Source organism: Lemur catta, chromosome 6, assembly GCF_020740605.2.
Source record: "Lemur catta isolate mLemCat1 chromosome 6, mLemCat1.pri, whole genome shotgun sequence".
Taxonomy (NCBI): Eukaryota; Metazoa; Chordata; class Mammalia; order Primates; family Lemuridae; genus Lemur; species Lemur catta.
This window is the reverse complement of record NC_059133.1, coordinates 4,393,134-4,420,985: the sequence shown is the minus strand read 5'-3', so window position 1 is coordinate 4,420,985 and position 27,852 is coordinate 4,393,134. Positions and strand designations below refer to the sequence as shown.

The 27,852-nt window shown below is 53.3% G+C and overlaps 1 protein-coding gene across 6 annotated transcripts in view; it reads left to right on the top strand.

Moving 5' to 3' along the window:
- Nucleotides 1-27,852, top strand: part of ARHGAP8 (Rho GTPase activating protein 8) — a 64,715-nt gene that overhangs the window by 19,194 nt on the left and 17,669 nt on the right. For all 6 annotated transcript variants that reach the window (XM_045552812.1, XM_045552813.1, XM_045552808.1 and 3 more), the window contains 5 exons: nt 6,018-6,105; nt 8,355-8,486; nt 11,809-11,895; nt 14,471-14,569; nt 16,945-17,055. In XM_045552812.1, coding sequence (XP_045408768.1) covers nt 6,018-6,105; nt 8,355-8,486; nt 11,809-11,895; nt 14,471-14,569; nt 16,945-17,055 — 517 coding nt within the window. The remainder of the gene's footprint in view (nt 1-6,017; nt 6,106-8,354; nt 8,487-11,808; nt 11,896-14,470; nt 14,570-16,944; nt 17,056-27,852) is intronic.

Genomic DNA, 27,852 nt, shown 5'->3' with positions numbered 1-27,852 from the left:
GCGGAACATACTGCATCGCTTCAGTGTGGATCAGGCCCTCCGCCTGCACGTCTCTCGTGGGCGGTGACTCTGCCCCTCACCTCTGTGTCCCCTACACCGAGCTCCACAACCATTAGCTGTCACCTCTGAGGAGCCTGGAACCTTGTCCAGACAGTGGACAAAAGAGGCACAGTTCTCGAACCGTTGAAGACCCCCGAAATGTGCACAGTACATATTTCAGTGCACGCCGAGTACAGGAGGAACACCGAGGGGCAGGGGTTTGACGGGCACCCTGTCATTTGAAGCCCCAGATGTCCTTTTTTAGAATACATTTAGGGTTTAGGTAGAAGGATGCAGGACCCAGTGGGGAACGTGGATCCACGGGTCAGGTGCCAACAAAAAGAAGGCAGGAAATATAGTTATTTTTCATAAGACATAACAAATGTTATTTGTGTTAACCTGTAATGGGATTATTATTTTTAAATATTTTTGAATTTTCTATTTTAGTTTTCTAATATGGTAAATATCTGTAAATATCACCCACATGGATCCGCCGGCCACTCCCCCTCGCCAAAAAAGCCCTTTGGGCTGGGTGCGGTGGCTCACACCTGTAATCCTAGCACTCTGGGAGGCTGAGGTGGGACAGTTGCTTGAGGTCAGGAGTTTGAGACCAGCATGAGCAAGAGTGAGACCCTATCTCTACTAAAAATAGAAAAATTAGCCAGGCATGGTAGCTCTTGCCTATGGTCCCAGCTCCTGGGGAGGCTGAGGCAGGAGGATGGCTTGAGCCCAGGAGTTTGAGGTTGCTGTGAGGTAGGCTGATGCCACGGCACTCTAGCCTGGGCAACAGAGCAAGACCCTGTCTCAAAAAAAAAAAAAAAAAAAAGAGTTCTTTGAAGTCCTTAAGAATATTAATGGGTTCTGAGACCTCAAAGTTAGAGAACCAATAGCCTTGTATGTGCTTGTAAAGAATATGTTATGCATTACTGGGTAGAGTGTTCTATGTATTTCAGTTAGGTTGGTTAATAATTGGGTTGTTCAGATTGTCTATATCCTTACTAATATTTCTGTCTACTCCTATCAAATACTGACAGAGCAGTGTTCAAAGCTCCCCACATTGGACTTTGTAAATTTCTCTGCTTAGTTCTGTCCGTCTCTGCTTGGTATGTTTTGATGCCTTGTTCCTAGGAGCATATATAATTAGGATTATTACGTCTTCTTGATGTATTTACCTTTTTATGGTTATTAAGTAGCCTTCTTTATGTCTAATAACACTCTTTGTCTTATTCCAGTTTTTTTGAAATTAATATAACCACAACAGCCGTGGCACTGATGTTGGTAGGGCGTGTCTCTTTTGTCCTTTTCCTTTCAACCTGAGTCTCTGCACATCAAGTATATCTCTTATAAACAGCTTATCATTGAGCCTTTTGAAAATTTTTCTTTCTTTCTTTCTTTCTTTCTTTCTTTTTTTTTTTTTGGAGACAGAGTCTTGCTCTATCGCTCTGGCTAGAGTGCAGTGGCATCATCACAGCTCACTGCAACCTCAAACTCCTGGGCTCAAGCAATCCTCCTGCCTCAGCCTCCCAAGGAGCTGGGACTACAGGCTTGTGCCACCATGCCTGGCTAATTTTTCTATTTTTAGTAGAGATGGGGTCTTACTCTTGCTCATGCTGGTCTGGAACTCCTGATCCTCCCACCTCGGCCTCCCAGAGTGTTAGGGTTACAGGCGTGAGCCACCGTGCCTGGCCTGAGAGTAGTGTTTTGTAAATAAAGTTGACTTTAGTATTTTAAGAAATGGCAGTTGTGGCACTAAGTGTGTGTTTTGGGGCCTGGATCTAAGGCTGAGCGCTCAGAGTGGAGATAGTCGGGTGGTAGGAAGCAGAATGGGGAGATGGAAGGTTCCAGATCTGAGGGCCTGAGCAGAGGAGGTGGAATCTCGCAGCTAGGGGGAGTGTTGGGGGAACAAAGAGAAGGACACACCGGATCTGGTCCTGCCAGACACGCGGCCACTCCCTCCTGTCCAAATCTTCCTGCACGACCCATTGACCCCACTGGGCTTTCCTGCAGGACACAGTCAAACTCCTTCCACTTCTGCAAAAGCGGTTGGCAGCCTTCAAACAAAAGCCAAAAACCAAAGCAGACGCACTCCCGAACCCCTCCGGGTAGACTGCCATTGCCTTTGTTTTGCGTTTTAATTCACCAGAGAAGATGAGATCAGTGGCTCGAGAGTCGGGTAACAGTTCTGGGAACCACTTCCTCATTCGTAAACTGGGCTTCTCCTGCCCAGGGACAGCGAATGGTGTGGCCTTCGTTGAAACAGCAAGGGGAGGAATAGGGGTCGTGAATTAATCTGATGCCTCGCAGAATTTGCATTTTATTGATAGTTTTCATTTCCTTCCATGTCACATCATTTTGAAGTCTGTTTTCGATACGCTGGCCTGTGTTCCCGGGGCACGGGAAGGGGTGTTCACTCATGCTGGCGGATGGCATTAGCTCAGATGCAGCGCTGGCAGCTGAACAAGTGGGGTGCCGAATGTTCCGGGGAGTCCGCGTCCAGGCAGCTGGCAGTGTGGAAGGCCTCAGACTTCTGCGCTTGCTCTCGTTCCGGCGATGGCTCCATTCTTTTGACCTTTTGATGCTGATGTGAACTTTCTCTTCCAGCCCTAGAGGCATTTAGTTCCTTGTTTCTTCAGTCGCTGCATAAATGATTCGTAGCTTTAGAAGCAAAGTTGTTCTTCTCCCCTTCGTCCCACCGGGGCCAAGGTCAGCCATGGAACCCTCACCACCACGATGTAGAAACGGTCTGGAAAACAATCTGTACTTTCAGGCACAGCCATCGAAGGTTTTGTGCCCCCAAACTCCCATTTGGCAAGGGAAGCAAATAAATGTGTGGGTTCAAGTGCAAGCGTTTCAAATAGGAGCTTCCTAAACAAACGGAAAGCATGCCCAGAATTCCTAAGGAACCTGTGCAACGAGAAGGATGCTGTATTTGGAAACTGTGAAATTACTCTAGAATTCTGATCATCAGAGCGGCTGCCAGGCTCCTGGGAAGAATCAGATGCGTGTCCTAAATAAAAAGCAGCTCCCTGGGCAGGCAGCCGGGCGAGGACATCAGAGAGCTCACACTGTGTGTGCAAGTCTGCGTGTGCCTGCATGTGTATGTGTGCCCCCGTGTTTATGCGTGTGTTCATGCACATGTACATGCATATGCATGCCTGCATGTGTGCAGTCTTAATCCATGACCTTTCTAGAGCTTTGGGGGTGAGAAAGCTCTGCTGTCCTTTCTCATTTCAAGGACACACTCTGAGAACAGACGTAAATACTAACAAGAAAAGTGAGTTTGAAGTCATGTACGTTTCTAGAAGGGCCCCCTTCAGGTTCCTGATGATCTTTCTATAATCAGTCCTTTGATCAATCAATGATTATTGGACATAGTTTGGGACTGAGCAGGACAAAGTCCCTGCCCTCAGGGGCCTTTCAGTCCAGGGAAGTAGGTGTCTGCGTAGCTGGGAGCAGGGAGCCTCTCTGGGTACTTAGGCAGGTGAGCTGAGCCGGGAGGATGGTTGGGGTTGGGCGAAGGGGGTGGGAGGATGTGGTGGGGGCTGGGGAATAGCACGTGGATACAAGAGGCAGAGAGAAGGTGGCACGAGAGGTCTGGAACAGTCCAGGGCAGTGGGCGTGGCTTGCAGGGGTGAGAGGAGAGGAGGCCAGGGCTTCAGTGTGCTGGGTGAGCAGCTGGGACTTTCTCCTAAGGACAGCAGGGAGCCACTCATGGTGGCATTTGGCCGCAGCCCAGGATCCTGCGTCTGGGGAGACGTGCAGGCTGACACACCTGACGGCTCCTGGCTGAGTCTGGGCACCTGCCCCGTCTAGAGCCGGGTGTCCGGGTGGGCAGCAAGGAGCCCTCGTCCAGGTGTGTCAGTCTCCTGGGGCTGCTCTAACAAAGTGCACAAACAACACACGTGTGTTCTTGCACAGTTGTGGAGGCCCTAAGTCTGCAAGCAAGGTGTCGGCAGGGTGGTTCCGAGGGAGATGGCACGCCACGCCTCCCCCAGCTTCCAGTGGCTGCGGCCGTCCTTGGTGTTCCCGGCTTGTGGCTTGTGGCTGCAACCTCTGCTTCCTCTGTCACGTGGCCACCTTCCCTTGAGCATCTGTTCTCAGATCCCTGCTCCTGTCTCTTTCGAAGACATTAGTCGTTGGATTTGGAGCCCACCCTGAATCCAGGATGGTCTTATCTGGACCCTTAACTAATTAGATCTGCAATAACCCTGTTTCCAAATAAGATCACAATCCAAGTGGGTGTGAGTTTTTTTTGGGGGGTGGGCACCATTCAGCCCATGACCCCAGGTTAGAGGCAGGCTGAGCCGCCCTCGGGCCCGTCCCTGAGGTCCACCCTCAAGGTCAGCGCTGTCGGACAGAACTTCCGTGTGGTGGGGGTGTCCCAGCGCAGTCTGGCCAGGGGAGACTACCGAACGCCTGAGATGTGGCACTGAGGGGCTGAATTTTTAGCCTTATTTGAGTTAATTTAAATTTAAATGCCATGCACGGTGAGCACCCCGGGCTGGAGGGAGCGGGTGGGGCTCGTCCCTCCCGTGTGAGGACAGGAAGAGGGCGTGTGCTACGGGCTGCACCGAGGGGCTCATTCCTGCTCCATGTGTCCTGTCCCCAGACCCCACCTGGGTGCCTCAGGCCCCCTGGGAGACGAAGACCCCCACAGACACCAGGGCCTTGGCCCCTTTGCACCGCCCTCGGCAGAGGCGGGGACAGTCCAGGTGGAACGGCTCGGGCCAGGGAGATGCCTTCCAAGAAAGGAAGGGATCCACTGGGCTGGGACCCAGGGAGGAGCAGAGGCTGGTGGGGGCCAGGCTACGGGCTTGTGGGCCAGCGGGGAGGGGACCTGGGTGTTCCCCATTGTTCCCCTGACGAGGGGCCCAGTGTGCTGCTGGGCTCCCTCTCTGCCGCCCGGCATCTCTCTCTGTGTCTGTTGTCGCCTTGGCAGTGTCGAGAGTTGAACTTACTTGTGTCCTTGTGTGTTCAATTGTCATAGGAAGCTGGGAGTGCTGGGAAGTGGGATAGCTGCCTGGTCCCTGTGTCCCCAGCCCTGGCTACGAGATAAGGCAGCTCTGAGAATCCAGGAGGTGGGGGCTGGACGCAACATTGGCTGCCTGGTCCCCACATGTGGCTTTAGTCACTGCCACAGCCTTCCCTGGGGCATCCTGTGCGCTGGGGGTCCTCTCTCAGGGCCCTGGGCAAGGAGAGGAGGCAGACGTGGGCTGGGGGTCTCCTGACAGCTTTCTGGCCGCAGGGGGGGTAGAGTGCAGGGGCGCTGGAAGAAGAGGGGACGGCATCTGTGCGGAGGGTCCTTGCAGCCAGAAAGAAGCTGTTCTGGTTTTTATCCTGCTAAGCACCTGCTGTGTGCCTGGCCCTGAGCCCGGGTTCTGGGGACACAGGTGATCAGACCCGGTCCCAGCCCTCAAGGAGGACCCCTTCCCCCCAGCTGTCCCGGGTGGGCACAGATGCGTCCAGAGACAATCACAGCACAGGGTGACCTGGGCCGTGATGGAGGCAGGACCGGGCGTCGGCACCGCTGAGAGAGCTCTCGAACCCCACATGTGAGGTCGTGCCCAGGAGTCAACGTCCCCCAAGCCACCCTGGTCTCCTCCAGGGCCCATGGTTCTAGAGGGGGCCTGGGGGAGGGGTGCAGAGTGGCCAGACGCTGCCTTTGAAGTCAGACGTGTTCAGATTTAAATCCTCGGTGTTGTCATCAGCTGTGTGGCTTTGCACTGGTGACTTAACCCTGCCGGGCTCCGTGTTCCATCTGTAAGGTGGGCCGGGCCTGAAGGTGAACCCGGGATGAACTTGGCAGCGTGTGCAAAGTGGCGTGTTGTGGGTACACCGCCGGTGTCACCTTTGGAGAATGCCGGCCGCAGGTGCCTCCCGGCTCGGGCAGGGCTGGCGAGGAGGCTGCTTTTCGTTAGGTGCCTGGGGGTTCTCCAGAGAAGGTGGCACAGAGGCTCACCCTGTGTCTGCTCCTCCAGGGGACGACTGCTTTGGAAGACGAGTTGTCACTTTCAGCTGCTGCCGGATGCCTCCCTCCCACGAGCTCAACCACCAGCGCTTGCTGGAGTAAGTTTCCCGGACTTCTGTCTCTGCCGTCTCTGTCCCTCCGTCCACCCCACCCTAGTCACCTCCTCTCACCTGGGGCCCCTGGCCACGTGAGGCCATCTGAGGACACTCCCGGTCACCAGGCCACGTGGCCGTTGCCAGCAGCACAGGGTAGAGCTGGGTTTGTTTTTCTCTCAGCTGCTGGGGCTGTGGGTGCCTCCCTCCAGAGTCGGGGACAGTCCCCTGCCCCTGGGCGTGAGCCCGGCCCCCAGAAGAGGTGGCTGCAGACCGCCAGGCCTCCCACACACGCTGCTCCTTGAGGCCTCCCTGGGCCTCCCTCCAGGAACGCCTTCCAGAGCTGTGCGAGTTTTCTGTGGTGCCACGACAAACAGCCACACGCTTGGCAGCTTAAAATGATAGACGTGTGCTCCCCACGGTGCCGGAGGTCAGCAGTGCGGACCGAGGTGTGGGCAGGGCTGTGCCCCTCGCCCCAGCCCCAAGGCTCCAGGACAGGGTCCTTCCTGCCTCTTCTAGCTCCAGGTGGCCCCAGGCATTTCGGCTTGTGGCCCTGTCACCCCATCTCTGCCTCTGACTCCACACGGCCTTTTTCCCTTTGTCTCCTCCTCCTCTTGGAAGGACACCAGCCCTTGGACTTGGGGCTACGCTAGTCCTGTGTGATCTCATCTTAACTAATTGCATCAGCAGAGACCCTGTTTCTAAATATGGGCTCTGCAGGGACTTGGGGGACACTAGTCAAACCCAGGACAAGAGTCCGGGGCCTGCCGCTGCTGTTGTCGGTGGCTCAGCGGCATTTATCGAGCACCTGCGCTGTGGGAGGCACCGGTTCGATGTTGTCCCCAGCAGTGTCCCGAGTGGACAAATGAGCTGGGCGAAGACATTGCCCTGATTTCCCCTTTCTTGAAAAGAGTCATTTGAGAAATGCAAAGTGACCATCCTTAGAAGTGACGAGTTCTCCGTGGCTCAGAGACGCTTGCACCCAGGCTGTGACCTGGGTTCCGGGAGGGTGACTTGAGGAAGTGCGGTGGCTTAGCCCAAATGGCATTTGAGACAGCGCGCCGCAGGGGGACAGGTGTTGAGGTTGCACCTACGACAGGCGAGCGGAACCCAGTGCTTCGTGAGGTCAGATCAGCATCACTTTTGTACATCAGGGCAGGTGACAGGATGGGAGCAGGCGTAGGTGGCAGTGCACGGCTCTGGGAAGGCAGGACAGTGTGGACTTCGGAGCCAGACTGCTCTGTTAGATCCTGGCTCTGCCCCTTACTCAGTTCACCACCTCAGCTGGCCTCCGTTGACTTGTCTGTAAAATGGGGACAATAGTACCTGCCTCACAGGGTCCCTGGGAGAATTAAGTGAGTAAAGCACGCGTGAGGCCTGCAGTTCAGAGCGTTTGGGCTCTTGACGGGGTGCCCTGATGCTGTTCGGCCAAGGAGGAGCCGGGTTCTGAGCGGGGTGAGACCAGCCGGGCACCTACAGGTGGGCAGAGGCTGCCGGGGTTTTCTGCTGACCACAGGGGCCCCCAGCCGCAGCCTCAGAGCAGCCAGGCCTGCCTTCCTGGGAGAGCTCCTGGCCGGATTCATTACAGGCTGTCCTCCAGGTGACGACACAGGGCACCCTGGTGTGAGGGATCTCAGCGTCAGAGCCCCCGGCCAGCAGGGTGGTGCAGGGGTAGGGTGGTCCTTCTGCAGCCCGTCCTCCTGCAGGTGGCTGGGCGAGCCCTCTCCCGTGGGTGTGACATTCAGACAGCGCTTCCCAGGCGTGGCAGGGAGGATGGAACGTGGGCAGTGGGAAATGGGTAGCGCTGACACCACAGGAGGTGGTCAGGTGACAGGCGCAGAGCAGAGTCGGGCTCTGCCTTTGCAATGAGCAGCCAGACACTGGGGGAGCTGATCTGGAAAGCAGAACGGTGCGGAGGAAGCGCCTGTGGGTTGGGTGCAGGGCGAGGGCTGTGCCGGCAGACAGTCCTGGGCTCCCATCCCAGTCACCCTCTGTCCGGGTCCCTGGGGCTCTGGTAACAGTGCACAGAGAGACAGTCCTGGGCTCAAATCCCAGCTCACCCTCTGTCCGGGTCCCCGGGGCCCCGGTAACGGTGCACAGAGATTCCTTCTGTCACGGTTCTGGAGGACAGAAACCCAAAGTCAGGGTGTCGGCAGGGCCGTGCTCCCTCCAGAGGGAGAATCTGTTTGGGAAGCATGTCTGGTTTCGACAGTAAGTGGGTGATTTTCGTAACCGAATCTTGTGTTTTGGCCCAGGTATTTGAAGTACACGCTGGACCAGTACGTGGAGAACGATTACACCATCGTCTACTTCCACTACGGGCTGAACAGCCGGAACAAGCCGTCCCTGAGCTGGCTGCAGAGCGCGTACAAGGAGTTCGACAGGAAGTGCGTGTCCGAGAGCCTCCAGGGACGCGGTGGGCAGGCCACGTGGGTGCGGGGCTGCGGTGGCTGGAGGAGGCATTGGGCCAGAGGGGCACGGGCTGTGCAGTGGGGTAGGCGGGGCTCGCCTCCTCCAGGGTAGGGGTCAGCACTCCTGTTCTTAAAGGGCCAGTCAATATTTTAGCTCTTCAGGCCGTCCATTCCGTGGCAGTGACTCAACTCTGCAGGACTGTGTTCCAAAAAATTTATATTTATAAATGCTGAATGTGAATTTCATGTCATTTTCACATGTCATGAAATAGTATTCTTTCTCTCTCTTTTTTTTTTTTTTTTGAGACAGGGTCTGGCTCTGTCGCCCAGGCCGGAGTGCAGTGGCATCATCACAGCTCACTGCAACCTCAGACTCCTGGGCTCAAATGGTCCTCCTGCCCCAGCCTCCTGAGTAGCTGGGACTACAGGTGTGCACCACCATGCCTGGCCAAGTTTCTAATTTTTTGTAGAGATGGGGTCTTGGTATGTTGCCCAGGTTGGTCTCAAACTCCTGTCCTCAAGTGATCCTCCCAGCTTGACCTCCCAAAGTGCTGGGACTATAGGCGTGAGCCACCACATCCAGCCAAAATAGTATTCTTTTGATTTTTTTTTTCAACTACTTAAAAATGTAAAAACCATCTTTAGCTTGCAGGCTGTACAAAAGCAGGCAGCAAGCTGGATTTGACCTGCGTACCCGTTTGCCAACCCCTGGTCTAGTGAATAGCTGGCAAAGAAACGACCACACAACTATTTCTCCATGCAATGTCCTTCCTGCTTACTTGACAGTCTGTGCAAGGGGCTTTCTGGCGCCTTGTGTCAGTGGTGGGGGGGGGACGGCCAGCCCCATTTTATAGACGAGGACACAGAAGCCCCAGAGAGCGAGTAACTTACCCAAGGTCACTGAGCTTGTGCGTGGCAGGGCAGGACCTGCCCCAGGCCCCCGCCTCCCTCTCCCACGCCACGCTGCTCACCACTCAGCTGTGGCCTGGAGTTGGCAGACTTTTTCCTGAGAGATGTCTTGCATACCCATCAACTGTGCAATACGTTTGGCTCATAGACTGTTAATGTTGGTATCCTAGATGCCTCTGGGTTTTGCTTCTTCTAAGATATACCCAGATTCCTTGAGGGACCTCCCACTTCTCACTTGCCACGAATCAGCCCATAGAAACACCCCACATCAGCCTGCGGCTGTCCCTGTCCTTTCCTAAGGGGAGGGGCCTGCTGCCAGTGTCTCCGTGGAGTCATGGATAACGTCCATGTGGCAGAAAGCAACAGAATTCCTTAAAATTTAGGCAAAGTGTGCCAGTGACAGACGTCTAAGTCTAGCCGAGGAGTTGGAGCCGTGTTGCCGGCAGCACCTAAGCAGAAGGTGACGTGGCCAGCCCGTGTGTGGAGGCCGTGGGCGCCCACAGGGTGTTGAGCGGAGCCTTCGGGAGGGGAGGCTTCCGCCAGCGGTCACCTAACCTGGGCCAGAGGGGACCAGGCAGGGGTGGGAGGAAGGTGGTGGGCTTGGTCTTCAAGTTGTCAGATGGAAGGAGGCAGCGTGTTCTGTTGTGACTCTCCTGCTCCCGGCAAGTTGGGTGGGGCGGGGCTGGGGTAGGGTAAGGATGTCGCCTCAGTGGAAGCAAGAAGGAGGACGCTGTAAGTGTCAAAACCATCCAACAATAGTGTGTCTGCAGGGGTGGTGAGTTCCCTGTCACTGGGGGTATGCAAGTGGAGCTCCAAATCCGGTTAGATGAGATTTATGCAGTGAGGGTTTTCAGTCTGCCACTGCTGCGCCCCATCAGGCCTCCCACTTCCTTTCCTGTTTTCTCTGCTGTTGGCTTCTGACCCTCCAGGCCATCCTGCTGGGTCACTCCTTTTGAGGGCACACTGGTTCGCACACAAGTGTTCATGACCCACTTCCAGGAGTGCTGGCCTCACTGAAGGGCTCCTGCCATGGTGACACCTAATGACAGCCACCTGCAGCTCAGTCTGAGGCTGGACTTGGTGGCAGCCGCCCTCTGGGCTCTTGGACAACCAGAAGTCACTGCCAGCCGCCCCTGTCCTGCACTGAGAGCCTATTTAATAAAGAATTAACTAGCATTTTGGGGGGGAGATACTTTGAGACTATGAACATCCTGCTCTCAGTGAACATTGTATGTAGTACTTCTAACCCTCACTGCTGCGTCTCGGCTTATCACTAGGATGGCCAAATGGCGATTTCAGTCATTAGCTGGCGTTTTACCGTAAGGAAGAGCGTTTTCTCGTCTTTGCTTATTTGTGTCAATACGGACATGGGACTTCCTGTGTCATTCAGTGGGTTGTATAATCCATTGCTATCGTGATTTATTTTAGGGATCAATTGCTCCAGATTTGCTCCTTGGGCGTCCCTTCAGGACTCTCCCGGCTCCTGACACGTGTCCGTGGCTCTTCTGGCACCTCCCTCCCTTCCTGGCACAAGGCGCCCCAGGCCCCTCTCACGCTTGTATTTTTTGCCCCAGCCCAGGAATTGCCGTGTCTCGGGGCGCCCTGGCTCCCTGCAGGGGAGAACACTGTGGGGGACCATGGTCTGGACACTAGGAGCGCTGGCTGCCTTTTGCACACGTACTGACGCACACGAACACACGTCGCCGTCCGTGCTCATGGTTACCTCTGTCCTCACGCGTTGGGGAGCCCCAGTTCCCGCGCCACGGTCTCATCCGGGCTGTCTGGCTTTCTGTGCTGTGCCCTCTTCTCTGTGTGTGGCCCTTCCTCACCCAGCCTGGGCTCCAAAGCCCCACCTGGGCTGCACTCTGGCTCAGATGCCCTCCCCGTGCCATCTGGGCTCAGGCACCTCTTGCCAGGCCTGTCACTCCCTGCCCTGCCCACTTCATCCTGGGTCCCACCTGGTGGTTTCACACGTTCAACAACTGGCTCTCGGGGTGACGTGGGGACTGGCTGGTACTGTTCTCATGTTCCTGTGGTGTAAATCCTGCCACCCTGGCCAGTTTGAAGCTACCAATGTGACATCACTGGACAGAGTTGGGAAGAGACAGGCAGCAGCCACCTTTACATAGGTGTCCCCCACGTGGCTACCACAGACACGTGTGTGCTCTGCAAGGTGTGAAGTGCAATGTGCATGCCTGGTGGCCAGGGACAGGGTCCTGACTTTCCCCAAGTTCAAACCCTTGCTATTTTTATTTGAATCTTTTAAATTGACCCTGATGAGAAAGAAAATACTCTGAGACTGGTGGTTGAGGCGACTGCCTTGTGGTTATCCGGCTTAGGGTGTCTCTGAGTGCAGTGGCCGGAAGTCACCTCACGCTTCCCTCCCCAGATACAAGAAGAACCTGAAGGCGCTGTACGTGGTGCACCCCACCAAGTTCATCAGAGTCCTGTGGAACATCTTCAGACCCCTCATCAGGTACGGGTGGTTCTGGGGGAGGCCCTCCTGGGGGTGGGAGCCCTCGGTCCTCCGCGTCCCTGGGACTCTGTCCAAGTACCACGGAGATCCCACCTCGGGTGCCCATGTGTCCTGGCGCCCCACCCACCCTGGGGGTCTGCGGTGGGTCACAGGCTGCCCCAGGTCACGCTCCGTGACCTACTGAGGGTCACGGACAAGAGTGCTGGCCTGAGACACCTGTGAGGTTCGCACCTGGTGTTTAAAGTCCTCCCCTGGCCTGAGCACCCACATCATACAGTCACCCGCGTTACGCTAGGGGGACGTGCAGGTCTCAGAAAGGCTGTCGTTCTCACTGTCGGGGTCTATTACAGAGGAGGGACACGGGCACAGGTAAAAGGCACATTTGGGCAGAGCCCAGAGTCCAGGCGGAGCTCCCAGCTGCCCCCCTCCCCCGTGGGTGCCTCATCTCCCAGCAGCAGCGTGTGCCGCGGGGGAGGGTGTTGCTAAGCAGGGGAGCCCCCCTGAGCCTGTGTCCAGGGTTTTTGCTGGGGGTCGGCCGTGCAGGCGTGGAGCACCCACACGCTGGCCTCAGTTACTCGGCCCCTCCTGGCGTCAGCCTGGTACAAGCCCAGGGCCCCACCTTTCACTGGTGGCACAGACTGTGGTGTGGCCCCGGCCCCGGGTGTGCACAGAGACACCGCCTCAGGCAGGGTGTTCCATGGGCTGGGGGGTTTCCACCCGGGAGCAGGCCGAGGGCGGGAGCTCCCTTTGGTAGGTGCAAGGTGAGTTAACCCTTTCCCACATGGCAACCAAATAAGAGACGAAGCCACAGCCCAGAAAAGTGGCGACCTCATTCGGCTTCCGGCACACGTAGACTCTCTCCTGCTGGACGATTCTGCCCCGGTGTTGGGAGCTCGAGCTCAAGGGGACGGTGAGGCCTCAGAGCCCTGCCAGGGTCACGCGGGCGTCCTTTCTCTCCTCCCTCCTTGGCCGTGTGCTGCAGGCACTAACTGGGAGGCACGTGGCAGCCCTGGAGAGAGCCCCTGGCTTCCTTCGAGTGGAGCCAGGCTGTGCCCGAGCCCTGTGGAGTCTGAACGAGCAGGTGGCAGGGACACTCCTCACCAGCCCCTTCCCCCAGAGGCCTGGGGTGCTGGGACTGGGGCAGGCCTGCCTTTCTCCCTCCCCGTCCTTTGGGTGACAGGCACACCGCGCTTTGGTGGCTCTCCTGTGGCCTCAGCCTTCAGCCCTTGTTCCCTGGCCTGCTGGGCAGCGTCCTTGAGTGTAGAGACCTGGCGAAAGCCACTGTGCAGGTGACCTGGGGTCCAGGCACCCTGGTCTGATTCTCCCTCATCCACTAGGAGGAGCCGGTGCACCCGGCTCGGCCTCCCCGGGCTCTGGGCTCAGGTCCAGGCGGCTCCTCCAGAAACCAGCCCCTGGGGACACGCTGGCTGGGAGCTGACGCCATGACAAGCTTTACTTCCGAGGTCCCATTTGCTCCTCCTAACTCCATTTTTGGTTTTGTTTTTGCTTTTGCAAAGGTAATTTGGATTATTTTAATTTCACAATGTAAACAACATTGAAAATATGTGAATGCTTATGTTAAGACTTGCAAATTATCATAAAAGTAACGTAAAATATCTTTGGTTTTGCTGGACATATAACCTTCCTTTTCTGGTAACTGCATAATTCTTTGCCCACGTTAATAGTTGTGTACCTTAAACAGATACAATAAGGAAATAATACTGTTCTAAGAAAATAAACCTCGACTGTCCTGCAGAGAGTTGGGGTGATGGGTTCTGTGTGAAGCTTTGCTCATTGACATCTGTTAGTGACCCTCATCCTGCACCTGGTGTTGAGCCTCGCTAAGAACAATGACGGTCACTAGTCTGGCAGGTGTCGGGCAGTGGACGGGTGCATGAGGTAGTCTCACTGTGTCTTGCCCCCTCACTTAGGAGGGAGAGCCCTGGTTGTCACAGGGGAGCGAGGCCCTGAGGGGTGGCATCACTTGTCCTGGGTGAGAGGAGGGGAACATGGGTTGCTGGATTCGCCCGGGGCTTGTCTGGCCTTGTAGCTGCACTTGCTCCCCTGGGGTCTCCAGAGAGACACTGTTGAGGAGACAAACCTGGAGGGTCTTTGGTCCCTGCCCCTCAGGGACACTCTCAGGAGGTGGCCAAATGTGAAGCCATCACAGACCACTGAAACCACAGGCAACTAAGGCTGCCCTGCGGTGGGCTTCGTCCTCAGAGCCCCTCCCCACTGGTGGCTTAGCACCCCGCTCCCTGTACCCCTGCACCCCAGGACAGTGCCCCCTGGCACTCCCGTGCCACCTCCGGTATCTATGCAAATCCAGGGCAGATTCGATTGCAGGGAGAGATTTATTTCTATGCAGATGAGACTCTCCAGAGTGCCTGGTGCATCAGAGGTCTGACGTGCACTGTTTCTGTTATTTCAGGTTTCCCTGTGTCAGCATTTATATTAATATGAAAATGCCCACGTTGTGCCTTCCGGTCTCCTGTTGCCGACCCCCTCCTCCGTGCAGCCCCCGTCTCTCTGCCACCGCCTAATAGTTTTTGTTCTCTTGCTTCTGCTTTCTTAGTCACAAGTTTGGGAAAAAAGTCACCTATGTCAACTGCTTGAGTGAGCTCGGTGAACACCTCAAATGCGACCAGCTCCTGATCCCGCCGGAAGTTCTGCGGTGAGTGCCCGTCCTGGGAAGCGTGGCGTGGATCCACTTTTGAGCTTCCGAAGGTCTCGGTCCAGTCCCATTCTCGTTGAAGGCTTAACTTCCAAACGTGTGCCGGGCCAGATTTGGCTCGGAAATCTGCGGCATCGACAAAGATGCGCATTAAGCAGGCTGACTGCTGACTCAGAGAAACGAACCCGCGAAGGTTCTGCACAGGACAGGACGTTTCCTCGCCCACCACGGCAAAGCTGATGGGAAAATAAGCAGTAATGTGGCAATTGCCGTTCGCTGCCTCGGCGTCTACCAATTTTGCTTCTGAGCAGAGAATGAGGGGAATTTCTTGGGTGTGTGGATAACGCTGTGTACGGAATGAAATGTTCTCAGGGACACGCAGGTGCTCTGCAAAACAACCTGTCTGCCGCATGCTGAAGCTTAATTGGCGTGTCTGCTACAGGCGTAAACATGGGATCCGACAAACCAGGGGCAGCCTAGGAAGGCGTGTGGCCGCCGGGCTGCACAGCCCCGCAGGTGGGGCCAAATCCAGCCTGGGTCTCTGCCCTCTGCGTCTCCCGCCTGGGGGGCTCCTCTGACGGAGCAGGGCCCTCGCCAAGATGTGCCACTGAGCTGGTGGCCTTGCAGGGGGAGTGGAGGTGTCCCTTCCTCTGGGTGCTGAGTCATGTGCCAGATGCTGAGGACATACATATGTCTAGGGAGTGTGGTCTCTGTCCTCAGGACACTGTCATGCTAGTGGGGGCCTCCTAGACAGGAGCCAGAGGAGGCACTGAACCCAGCTGGGGAGGGGACTGGTGTGTGTGTGTGAGGGCAGGGATCTGGGAAGGCTTCCAGGAGGAGGTGACTCAAAGTGAATTTCAAAGGGACACTTGGCTAGATCAAGAAGCTAGGGGAGGACACTCCCAGCAGAGGGAGGCCCTCGTGAGAACATTTGTGGGTGAAGTATGGGGGACATTTGGAGGCCGTGAGGTGTCCCATGTGGTCATGCAGAGGGGTGGGAACACGAAGTTGGAGGTCATCCTGGGCTGGGGAGTCCTCGGTGCCAAGCAGAGGAGGGTGCCGTGGGCCCAGAGGCCACCGGGGGATGACAAGGGAATCCCTGGTCTGCCGTGGGCTTTGGCAAGACCCCCACCCCCAGCCTGCACTAGGGTGACCCCTGGGGGGCCTCCTGCAGGGGAAGCGATGAGGACGTCTGGGTTTGAGGGCGAAGTGGACGGTGTCCGGGAGACACCCGGCTCTAGCTTCTCAGCAGCCGCCAGGTACAGCCTGAGGCTTCCGGAACGTGCAAATGGAGGTGACACCAAAGGCGCAGGGTCCTGTGTCGGGGGAGAGGTTTGGGCATTGGTGGAGCTTCTGAACTCCCGCAGCAGACAGCAGGCCTGTGAGGGTGAACCACGGAGCCTGCAGCCGGTCGGAGGACACGCCGGGGCCTGGCCCGGGGGCTGGGAGTCTGGATGCACATGCCCCTGCCGGGTGCTGCGAGCCCCAGAGCCCGAGACACACGGGGTGGGGGCAGGGCAGGGGTGTTGGGTCCTGAATCCAGGCCGGGGTCCCCACTTGTGACCTGGGGCACGACACTGGACCCCAACAAACCAGTTTCCTGATCTGTAAAGCGGGCGTAATAAGCCCTGCACTGTAGGGCCATCGAAAGGGACGAAGATGTCTCAGGAGCCACTTAGCACACTGGGAACAACCAGTGACTGTAGCCCAGCCCAGGAGCCGGCCTCTCCGTGACCCCAGCGCCCCGCCTCACGGCATCCACAGTGCCTGGCACACAGCCGGGCTTCCGTGCACACTTGCCTGCATGAAGGAGGGGAGGGGGGGAGGGAGAGGACGTAAAGTCTGTGGGAAATCGCTGAATGCTGTACAAAGGCTTTTTTTTTTGCTTGAAGGCTTTAACCTCCCTCTTCAGAGTTCGTCTGTCCTCCTCATAGTCATCCGTTCAGTCGTGGTTTTATTCACTTGTTCAACAGATATTTTAAATGAGCACCTACTGTGCCACAAGCCCTGTGGCACAAGGAAAGAGCCAGGGTCCCTCCAGCACTGAACCAGCTCTTGTCATACGTTCAGTCACTCAGGAGACCAGGTGGTGGCTGCGCCCACTTTCTGGGCTGATGCGTGGCTCGAGGGTGACCCTGCTCTGCTGGCCAGGGGTTGGCAGGAGAGAGTGGACATTTGACGGGGGGTGGGCTGTGCCTCCTGCCTTTTGTGTGACCGCCCCATGGCAGTGGAGGATGGCGGGGGTGGTGATGAGACACTCGGGTGTCCCACAGGTGTGCGTGGGGCATCCAGTCCCCGCCCAGCCCTGGAAGTGGCCTCTGTGGCCTGAGGGTTCTCCCTGCCGGGTGAGAGTCACGCTTCTGCTGCGTCCACAGGTACGATGAGAAGCTCCAGAGCCGACACCAGGGCCGGCCACCTCCTGCCACCAAGACGCCGCCACCAAGGCCCCCTCTGCCCACCCAGCAGTTTGGCGTCAGTCTGCAATAGTAAGTGAACCTGGGCTGGGGCCTGCTTCTGCTCCCCGGAACCGTGGGACACTTCTGTGGCCAGGGGCGTTTTCCCCAGACCTTTGCCGCAGCCAGACTCAACCCTGCAGGAAACGCGAAGCAGGAGGCGGAGTCCCCGCTGTTCTGTGCCCTGTGCCCTGTGCAGGGGGCGGGGCTTCTGCCCCAGCTTCCATCACTGCTGCTCCTGGGGCCTCCCGACTCCCCGCCCTCCGGGTGCACAGCAGGGTGCGCCTTCCACCACCTTGGGGGGCTGTGGTCATGTGACTTTGGCCAATGAAATGGGAGTGGGGTGTGTCCCATCTGGAGGAAGCTTTCAGAACCCGTGGGAGCAGTGACCTCCCTCCGTGGTGACGAGGCAGCCTGTCAGCAGCCCAGTCTAGATGGTGCGTCCTCACTTTGCATCCCCGAGCGAGCCAGGACACGGGGCACAGTGGGAATAGCCTTGTGTTGGGTCCAGCTGCTGAGATGTAGGGATTGTTGTCACTGCAGCGTAACCTGTTCTTCCTGATACCGTGTCAGCCGCGGGACCTTAAACTCACCCCTGCTCCCGGCTGGTTTTCTGATTTCTGAGATGAATGTGTTGGATCATGCGATCATTAATCTTTAACGGCTCCTTGTAAACCATTCTGTGCCCCCGTCCCTCCCCCAGCTCTGCCAGGCCAACGTCATCCATCTTTTGTGATTCAGTCTCAGTAGCACCTCCTCTGGGAAGTCTGCCTTGATGCTCTGGGCTGCACATGGTCCTGTCCTCCCAGCAGCCCTGAGCTGAGCAGGCCGCTGCGGGGAGTTTCTCTGACAGGCGGGTGAAGGAGACGTTATGTCCCACACCGCTGTGTGGCAGTGGGGTCGGTGGCACCTGGTATTCAGGAAAACCCTGGCCCAGAAAGATGCTGGTGTATCCTGGAGCACAGTTTGCTCATTTCCGTGTGAGTTAGTCGTTTGTTGTTAGAAACTTGCAGTGATTTGGGTTTTTACTTTAAAGTCAGAACTCTCTAACACCATGGTGGACTTTGAAACACGTTGAAAGGTTTTGAGAACCGAGGGGGCTGCGGGTGGCATCCGGGCTGGGGAGGAGGGGGCAGCTCACTCGCCCTTCCCGCGGCCTTGGGAGTCAGGGAAGGCGGTGCGGGGGCAGAGGAACGGCCCCCAGATATCCACGCCCTGATCCCCAGAACCCGTGAACAGGTCACCTTACGTGGCAGTAGGGACTTTGCAGGTGTGATTAAGGATCTTGGGGTGGGGTTTCCTGGACTATCCGGGTGGGCCCTTTAGGAGAGAGGAGGGAGGGTCAGAGTCAGAGAAGGCAACATGCACGGGAGCAGAGGTCGAGGTCGCGGCCATGGTGTGGGCCAGGAGCCGAGGAACCAGGCGCCTCTGGAAGCTGGAAAAGGCAAGGAATGGAGTCTCCCTGGGGCCTCCGGGAGGAGCGTCGCTGCGTCCACCCATTTTAAACGTCTGACACCTGCAGAACTGTAAGAGGATAAATCTGTGTTGTTTTGAGCTACTAAATTACTGGTAATTAGTCACAGCGGCCACAGGAGAGTAACACGGGGTAGCGGGTGGCTCTGCGGGTGTCCTGGGTGGCAAGGTGAGCCTTGTTCCCAGAGCGAGGCAGGTGTGCTCCCAGGGGGTGTGAGCCTGGCGTGTGGGTGCTGGGGGCATCTTGGGTGCGTCACAGCTGGGACCGTTGTTGCCTGCACGGGTGTCCCTAGACCAGCAGTGTCCGACAGAACTCTCTGCCACGATGGCCGTGGCCTGCATAGTCCAGTGTGGCAGCTGCTGGCCACATGTGGCTGGTGCAGCTGAAGCCCTGAATTTCCAACGTTATTTAATTTTAACTAATTTACATTTGAATAGCTGCGCCTGGCTGTCGACTACCATGTCGGACAGCAGGGCTCTGACTGTTGCATTTCACCCTTGCCTCCACCACCCGGGCACACACAGGAATAGTCACTTAGGCATTTTGTCAGCACTTTGCCAATCAATCAGCAAGAGAGTGCAGCATGTGTTGAAATGTAATGTACCCCCAGATACACCTGGAACACAAGCTTTACTGCCAAACAGTACTTCCTCTTCTTTTTTAAACACTGTGAAAATGTGCTATTGTGACCCACTCATCAGACCCTGCCAGTCCCTAGTGGCCGCCCCAGAAGGCAGGGCCAAGCAGGCACCTGCAGTGACAGTGGGGCCCTCGGGGACCAGGCCCAGGCAGCCCCTAACAGCAAGCCCCAGGATTTGCAAGCCATCAAGTGACCACTTTCCCACGTTTCTGATGCCTCTGCGCCTCCAGCCGCACGCTGGTTCTGCTGGGCTGGTTCTGCTCCCAGGGTGCTCTGACCCAGGGTCCCAGGGTCGTTGCCTTTTTGATCATCTGTCTTTCTCATTCAGAGCCACTTCTGTCTTATCACCCAACCAAACTTTAAAAATGAAAACCAAACACCAAAAACAAGCGTAACTCGGACTTCTAAAGCCGTCCATGTGAGGGAAGCGTGGGAGAAAGTGTCGCTCATTTGTGTTCCGAGCAGGTGACCTTCCGAATGTGTTGATGAGGAGCTGTCGGTTTCTGCTTTAACTGTCACCTGGCTGGGATCCATCCCTGCTCCAGGGCCAGGGGACAATGAGTGACACTGGACAGCCTTTGAAAAACATTCTGCGTGTGCCACTTTAGGAGATAATCTATGTGATTGCCTCTTTACATTAATATTTTATGCCGTTTCATTGCCAATGATTATAATAAAGCGGCAATAAACATATTTTTAAAAGCACCAGATATGTAATTTGTTTGGACTATGAATGAATGAAATTCATTAAAATTCATAACCAAATCCTATTCATAAATGTTAATTTGCTGAGTTAAGTTCAAAAGCGTGTGAAAGAAAGCTATCTCCTTGGAATGAGCTAATTAAGTTAATATATTAAGGGAAAGTCAATGATTCAAGAGGTCTTCTCTTGCTTACTTACCATCGCTGAAGGGGAAAACCAGCCGTGGGGAGGTAGAGAGCTCAGGGCTTACCTTAGGGGATGGGAGACAGGTCACATCTGAGCTTTGGCACTTTCGAGCTTTGGGAAGTCCACTTAGTGACAACTTCTTGTCCCAGTTTCTTTCCCTTACTGGAGGTGAAACCCTGCCCTCCTCACCCCCCAGGGCCACGGGAGCTCACCACAGGGTGCTTAGCCTGCTCTTCCTCCTACCCCATGAACCCCTCCTCCAGGAAGCCTTCTCTGATGACGCTACTCAGAGTAGGACGTGAGCTGCTCATGTGATGCTTGTGTGTGACACATGCACACCTGCATTCTCAAGGCCTAGCACAGAGCAGGATTCAGTGACTGGATAAAGGACTGTCCTACGAGTGGGTCCAGGACACTGGCAGCCCTGGGATTATCTTTTTTTTAGAGTACGCACTTCAGTGGTTTTTAGTATAGTCACAATATTGTGCAATCATCACTGTTACCTAACTCCAGAACACTTCATCACCATGTTACACTCCCACCAGCAACCTATGAGAGTTCAAATTTCCCTACATAATTGCCAATACTTGTTACTTTTTTTTTTTTTTTTTTTTTTTTTGAGACAGAGTCTCGCTTTGTTGCCCGGGCTAGAGTGAGTGCCGTGGCATCAGCCTAGCTCACAGCAACCTCAAACTCCTGGGCTTAAGCGATCCTCCTGCCTCAGCCTCCCGAGTAGCTGGGACTACAGGCATGCGCCACCATGCCCGGCTAATTTTTTTTTTTTTCTATATATATTTTAGTTGGCCAGATAATTTCTTTCTATTTTTTTTAGTAGAGACGGGGTCTCGCTCTTGCTCAGGCTGGTCTCGAACTCCTGAGCTCAAACGATCCACCCGCCTCGGCCTCCCAGAGCTAGGATTACAGGCGTGAGCCACCGCGCCCGGCCCAATACTTGTTACTTTTTAAAAAAATTATAGCCGTCCTAGTGGGTGTGGAGTATAGTTCATTGTAGTTTTGATTTGTGTTTCATGGATGGTTAATGATGCTGGGCATCTTTTTATATGCTTATTGGCCATTTGTATCTCTTCTCTAGAGAAATGTCTATTAGGTCTTTTGTCTCATTTTTTATTTGGGTTGTTAGTCTTTTTATTGTTATAAAATTTTTTGTATATTCTGGATACAAGGCCCTTGTTAGATACATGATTTGCAAATATTTTCTCTTATTCTGTGGGTTGTCATTACACTTTCTTGACAGTACCTTTTGAAGCATAAAGGTTTTAAATTTTGATGAAGTCTAATTTGTCTTTTTTTCTTTCATTGCTTCTGCTTTTAGTGTTTTGTCTAAGAGATTATTGCCACATCCAAGGTCATGAAGATTTATGCCTATGTTTTTCTCCAAGAGTTTTATAGTTTAGCTGTTAGATTTCGGTCTTTGATCTATTTTGAGTAGATTTTGTATATATTGTGAATTGGGGTCCAGTTTGATTCCTTTGCATGTTGTTCTAGCACCAGTTGTTTAAAAAACTATTCTTTCCCCCGTTTAGTCGCCTTGGCACCCTTGTCGAAAACCAATTGACCATAAACATGAGGGTTTAGCTCTAATCCTACTCCATTGATCCATATGTCTGTCCTTATGTTAATGCCACACAGTCTTGACTACTGTAGCTTTGTAGGAAGTTTTGAAACTGGGAACTGTAAGTCCTTCAACTTTTCTTCTAAGATTTTTTTGGTTATTCTATGTCCTTTTAATTTCCATATTCATTTTCAAATCAGCTTGTTAATTTCTGCAAAAAGGCATTTAGGATTTCAATAGGGATTGTCCTGTATCTGTAGATCAATTTTAGGAATATTGCCATCTTAACAATATTAAGTCTTCTGATTCACGAACACAGGATATCTTTACATTTATTTGGGTCTTTTAAATTTCTTTCAATGATGTTTTATACTTTCAGTGTACCACTTTTGCACTTTCTTGTTAAATTTATTTTTTAAGTATTTTATTCTTTGTGATGTTATAACAAATGGAATTTTCTTAATCTCATTTTTTGATTGTTCATTGCTAGTGTCTAGGAATACATTTGGTTTTTTTGTATATTGATCTTATATCCTGTAACATTGCTGAACTTGTTTATTAGTTCTAATAATTTTTTTATGGATTTTTTTGAATTTTCTATATCTGAGATCATGTCATCTGCAAATAGACATAGTTTTACTTCTTCCTTTCCAAACTGGGTGCCTTTTATTGCCTAATTATACCCAACTATAACCTCTAGTACAATGTTGAATAGAAATGGTTAGAGCACACATCCTTGTCTTGCTCCTGGTCTTAGAAATCAACAGTCTTTCACTATTAAGGATAATATTAGCCATGCGTTTTTCATACATGCCCTTTATCAGGTTAAGAAATATCTTTTCTATTTCTAATTTGTTGAGTGGCTTGCTTGATTTTTTTTTTCCATGAAAAGGTGTTATGTTAAATATTTTGTCAAATGCTTTTCTGTCTCTGTTGAGCTGGCTTTTGTCCTTCGTGCTATTAAATTCCTTTTCAATTTATGGAGGCTTCTTGCATGGTCTAACATATGGTCTATCCTAGAGAACATTCCATGGACACTGAGAAGAACGTATGTTCTGTGGTTGGGTGGAGTGTTCTGTAAGTGTCCATGAAGTCTAGTTGGTTTTTTTTTTTTTTTTTTTTTTTTTTTTTTTGAGACAGAGTCTCACTTTGTTGCCCAGGCTAGAGTGAGTGCCGTGGCATCAGCCTAGCTCACAGCAACCTCAAACTCCTGGGCTTAAGCGATCCTACTGCCTCAGCCTCCCAAGTAGCTGGGACTACAGGCATGAGCCACCATGCCCGGCTAATTTTTTTTTTTTGTATATATATTTTTAGTTGGCCAGATAATTTCTTTCTATTTTTAGTAGAGACGAGGTCTCACTCTTGCTCAGGCTGGTCTCGAACTCCTGACCTCGAGCGATCCACCCGCCTCGGCCTCCCAGAGCTAGGATTACAGGCGTGAGCCACCGCGCCCGGCTAGTTGGTTTTTAGTGTTGTTCAGTCTTCTGTTTCTTTGTGGATTTACTGCCTAGTTGTTCCTGTCATTATTGAAAGCGGAGGATTGAAGTCTCCTTATTATTCTCCTATTGTTAGTCTCCTGTTATTTTTAAATTGTTTATTTCTCCCTTAATTCTGTCTGTTTTTGCTTCATATGTTTTGGGGCTCTATTGTTAGGTGCATAAATGTTTATAATTTTTATGAACCCTTTTAGGATGATAAAAAGTGTTCTTCTTTGTCACCAGTAACAATTTTTGTGCAAAAGTCTATTTTGTCTGATATTAGCATAGCCAATCCAGCTCTTTTAAGTTACTATTTGCATGATACATCTTTTTTAGCACTTTGCTTTCAACCTATTTGTGTCTTTTAATCTAAAGTGTGTCTCTTGTAGACAGCACATAATTAGATCACATTTTTCCCCTGTTCTACTTTTTGATTGGAGTGTTTAATCCATTTATATTTATTGTGATTACTGATAATGTCAGAATTACATCTGCCATTTTGCTATTTGTTTTCTATATATCTTAATGTCTTTTTGTGTTCCTTTATTCCTCCATTACTACTTTCGTTTGTGTTAAATACTTTCTAATGTGCCATTTTAATTTTTTATTTCTTTTACTATATATTTTTAACATATTAACTGCCATGTGAGTTGTATTAATATTTAACCACACTAGTTTTCAGCCAGGGGCCTCATGAAGCATATGTAACTTACACGTCTCTTCACCTTGGGAGACACATGAACTATTTTTCAAGTTGCATATAACTCACGGAAAAAAATAATAATAATAAATAAATTTTTCATTAAATTAGGATCATTTTGTTCCCAAAGTTTTTATTCTATTTTCATAATAAAACATTGTGGCCCTAAGGAAAAAAAAATTTTTCTAATGTGGCAGTCAATGTGTTAAAAGTATTTTCTTAGTATATTGCCCTAGGGATTAAAATTAACATCTTGATTTATAACAGTCTAGTTCTGATTAATAAGGACTTCATTTCAATAACATATAAACACTTTGCTTCATTCCTTCTCTCCTCTTTTGTACTGTTATTGTTATTTTATTGTTATTTTATTTACAAATTATTTTATTTTCATAGAGACAGGATCTTAATATGTTGCCCAGGCGGGCCCCTAACTCCTGGGCTCAAGCAATCCCCCTGCCTCAGCAAGTGGCTGGGACTATAGGCGTGTGACACCATTTCTGTCTTCCAATTACATTTTTATTTTGTGTCCTATAACACACATTTATAATCCTTGCTCTATGTGGTGGCCTTTTTCAAGTAGGAGGGGAGAAAAAGAGTTACAAACAATAATACATTAATAGTCTCTTTTATGTTTACCCATGCAGTTACCTTTCCCTGTGCTCTTTATTTCTTCACATGGAAATGAGAGGGTTTGTAAGTGGGAATAAAAAAAAAAAAAGACTGTGGGACTTGCAAACTCATGGGCAAGTACAACATCTGGGCATCGTCCCCCTTCTGCCCTTCTGCTCCTTCTCCCCCACTGGAAGAAACATGATCTGATGGTGACAGATTCGGGGATACCCTTGGGCTGTTTATTTTTTATTTTATTGTTATGTTTTGTAGACATAGGGTCTCACTATGTTGCCCAGGCTGGTCTCGAACTCCTGGCCTCAAGCAACCCTCCCACCTCAGCCTCCTGACTACAGGCGTGAGCCAAGGCTGCCAGCTTCACTGGGCTGCTTATTAGCAAGCAGGACCGTGCGGCCCTTTCGCTTTCTGCTTATCTCCCAGAACCAAGGTTTTAGCTGCACCAGGGCCCACTGTAGCTGGGGAGGAGAGGACGGGTCTCTGCCTTTCTGTCCTCTTTTTCCCTGCATGCTTGGGATCCGCTCGCGTCTGGTCTCCAGGGCCGTGTGGCTGTCCAGGGAGCCAACTTTGGCAACCCTGCTCTTCCCGATCAGCCTCCAGGTGGGGAACGGCCTCCTGTGGGCTCCGGTTCTGAGCCGTGTGTGCCAGTCTGACTTGCCAGAACCTCCACCCGCTGGAGCTGTGGTCACTGGCCGAGCTAAGGATGCCACACGGTTGCTTTTTGCCCACTTGCCGCTAAAGGGGCCAGCCGTGTGGATGTGGGCCTGCAACATTCTGGAGCCTCGTGCCCACCTGTCACCTCCCAGCACCCCCGCCTCACACCAAACCCCCAACTCACAATACAAGGTTGTGGTCTGTTCCTTTTGAACCTAGGTGCAAAGAGTCAGATTTTAATGTGAACCCTGGCTCTGGCCAACTCTAGGCTGTGTGGCTCCAGATAAAATAATTTGCCTTCTCTGTGCCTCAGTTTTATCCTCTATAAAAATGGGGACATGATGATGTGGCCAGTGGGCTCAGTATCTGTGTGGCGCACAGCGGTCCCTGCGATCGCTCACACGCGTCGTCGTCCGGTTCCGCTGGTGTCCGGGACCCCTCTGGCCATGCAGGTCAGTGACAGGCTGCAGCCATTCGTCCCGTTTCAGACAGTGGGAGGGGACGTTTGCATTTGGAAGACAGGTGACCCTCTCAGAGGGGTGGCAAAGCAGGGGTGCCCAGCTAGCAGGCCTGCTCAGCACTCCCCACCATCACTGTGACTTCAGGATGGCATTCCCCCTGCCCCCTCTCCAGAGCCACACACTCTCCTTATTTGTGCATTGCTTCCGTGCAAAACCAGGGAAAGAACATGCCCTGAATTACTCTAAACACATCCCCCAAGGGGGAGGGGTACAGCTAGAATTATGTGCTGACAGTCCCCAGAGCCCTCTGGCGGGCAGACGGCTGTCCGAGCGCCAGGCGGGACCCACTGGCCAGGGGACACGCCGTGCTGACCAAGACATCGTGCCTGTGCCTGAGCATCCTCCTGCCCAGCGTGCACCTCGGAGCTCTAGTTCAGGGTGTGAGTTTAGTACAGGCCACGCGTCCTTCCTGAGACCTGACCCCGAGCCGCACACGTTGAGTTGCATGGGCAGGGTGGGGTGTGATAGGATTCGCCACTGCCCAGGGCATTGCCCCCGACAGCCAGGAAACGCACATCTGCCAGCCAGAGTCCCCGGGGTAATTGTTATTCTCTGCACTGACTCTCGGTGCATCGAGCAAGCCTCTCTCTGAGCCAGCAAGCGGGACGGGCAGGGGAGGAGAAATCCAAATTGCGGGTTTCTGCTCTGTCAAGAGCAGTAATTTCACGCCAGGGCTCGGGTTCTGCAGCTGGCTGCGAGAGGCGCCAGTGAGATGTTGGTGCTCTTTAAATGCACAGGCAGCAGAACCCGTGCTTGGCTGGGGGGCTGCGGCTCTGAGGGGGTCCCTCCCCTTGGGACCTTGGTTTTCTCATCTGCCTGGGGAGGCTGGGCTGGCTGATTTTAAAGGCCTCTTCCTGCTCTGAAAGTCTGCTTCTGAAAAACAAAACAGGCCGAGCAGTAGGCAAAGGGGTCTTTTAGCAGCTGGTCCCAGTTGTAGCTCCCGGTCGCTCAGCCTGCTAAGTGGCACTCGGCTGGGCCCCTACCCAGAAACAGTAGCCTCCTGGGCTTTGGGACCAACAGACACAGGTGCTCCAGCTGTGTGACCCTGGGCAAGTCACAGCACCTCGCTCGGCCTGTTTGTGCATCTGTGACATGGATCACCTGTCCCTGGCTGGGCTGGCCCCGGCATTAGAATGATTTTAATCGTCTTACTGTTGACTTACAGCCTAACAAAGCCTCTTACATCCCTCATCATTTAATATTTGCAGACCCTGGAGAGAGGTCACTAGCATCTCTACTTTCCAAACAGAGAAACCGAGGCTGGGAGGATAAAGGGGACTGGCTGACGGTGACCCAGCTCCTAGGGCAGGCAGGGCGAGGACTCGGGCAGGTCTGTCTGGCTCCTGCGGCGGCAGAGGGGTGGAAAAGTGCAGCTTTGGCGCATCCTGGGAGATCCGTCTGCCACAGTCCTCCCTCCCCAGGGACACTGCGGGGGCCCAGGCCACCCCCACCCCTTGCAGAGTCATCAATAGGGAACCTGATAGGAAGGAGTGGGGTGGGGCGGGGTGGGTCCACTCCCCTGAGGGCAGTGCCGGCCCTCGTGGCCCTTTGGGGACTGAATTGTTGCTCAGTGTCCTGAAGGTAAAACTCCAGCAAGGAGGACATTACTTGAACCCAAACCACACGTGGAGATCGGGATGTGCAGGGGCCTTGTCGTGGCCACTGATGAAGTTTTAATCGCTGCTTAAATGGACCAAATGTTTCCGATTCCTCTGTAAATCCTGGAATAAAACTAAAAGCACACTTGGTACCACGTCCACCTGATAAATCGCCCAGCGTGGAGATGTTCTCAGGCGGCCGTGGACGGCTGCAGAAACAGCAGAGGTTGGAGTCCGGGCTGCGCCTGCCTCCCAGGAGGGCCCCTCCGGCCGGGGGACCCTGAGCCGGTCACGTGGCCTCTCCCAGTATCCACGTCTGATCTGTAGTTCGGGCTGAGGAAATCCCAGCGGGAATGAAATAGTAATGGGGTACGGATAGAGCGAGTGTCGGCGCTCAGACTGGCGGTGTAAGTCTGGCTCCATCCTTCACAACCGAGTCTTCCAGTGATCTGTCGCCACTTCCCAAATTCCCCAGGACTTGGCCGCGTCAAACAACAACCACGTTATATGTCTGATGATTTTTGTGGATCTGGAATTTGGGCAGAACTCAGCCAGGCACATTTGCCCTGTGTAGTGTTGGCAGAGGTCAGTAGGTGGCGTCTGGCTGGTGGGTGGGCTGGTCACGAGGGTCCGAGACCTGCCTCCTGTTCCTGCTGCCTTCTGGGCTCAGGAG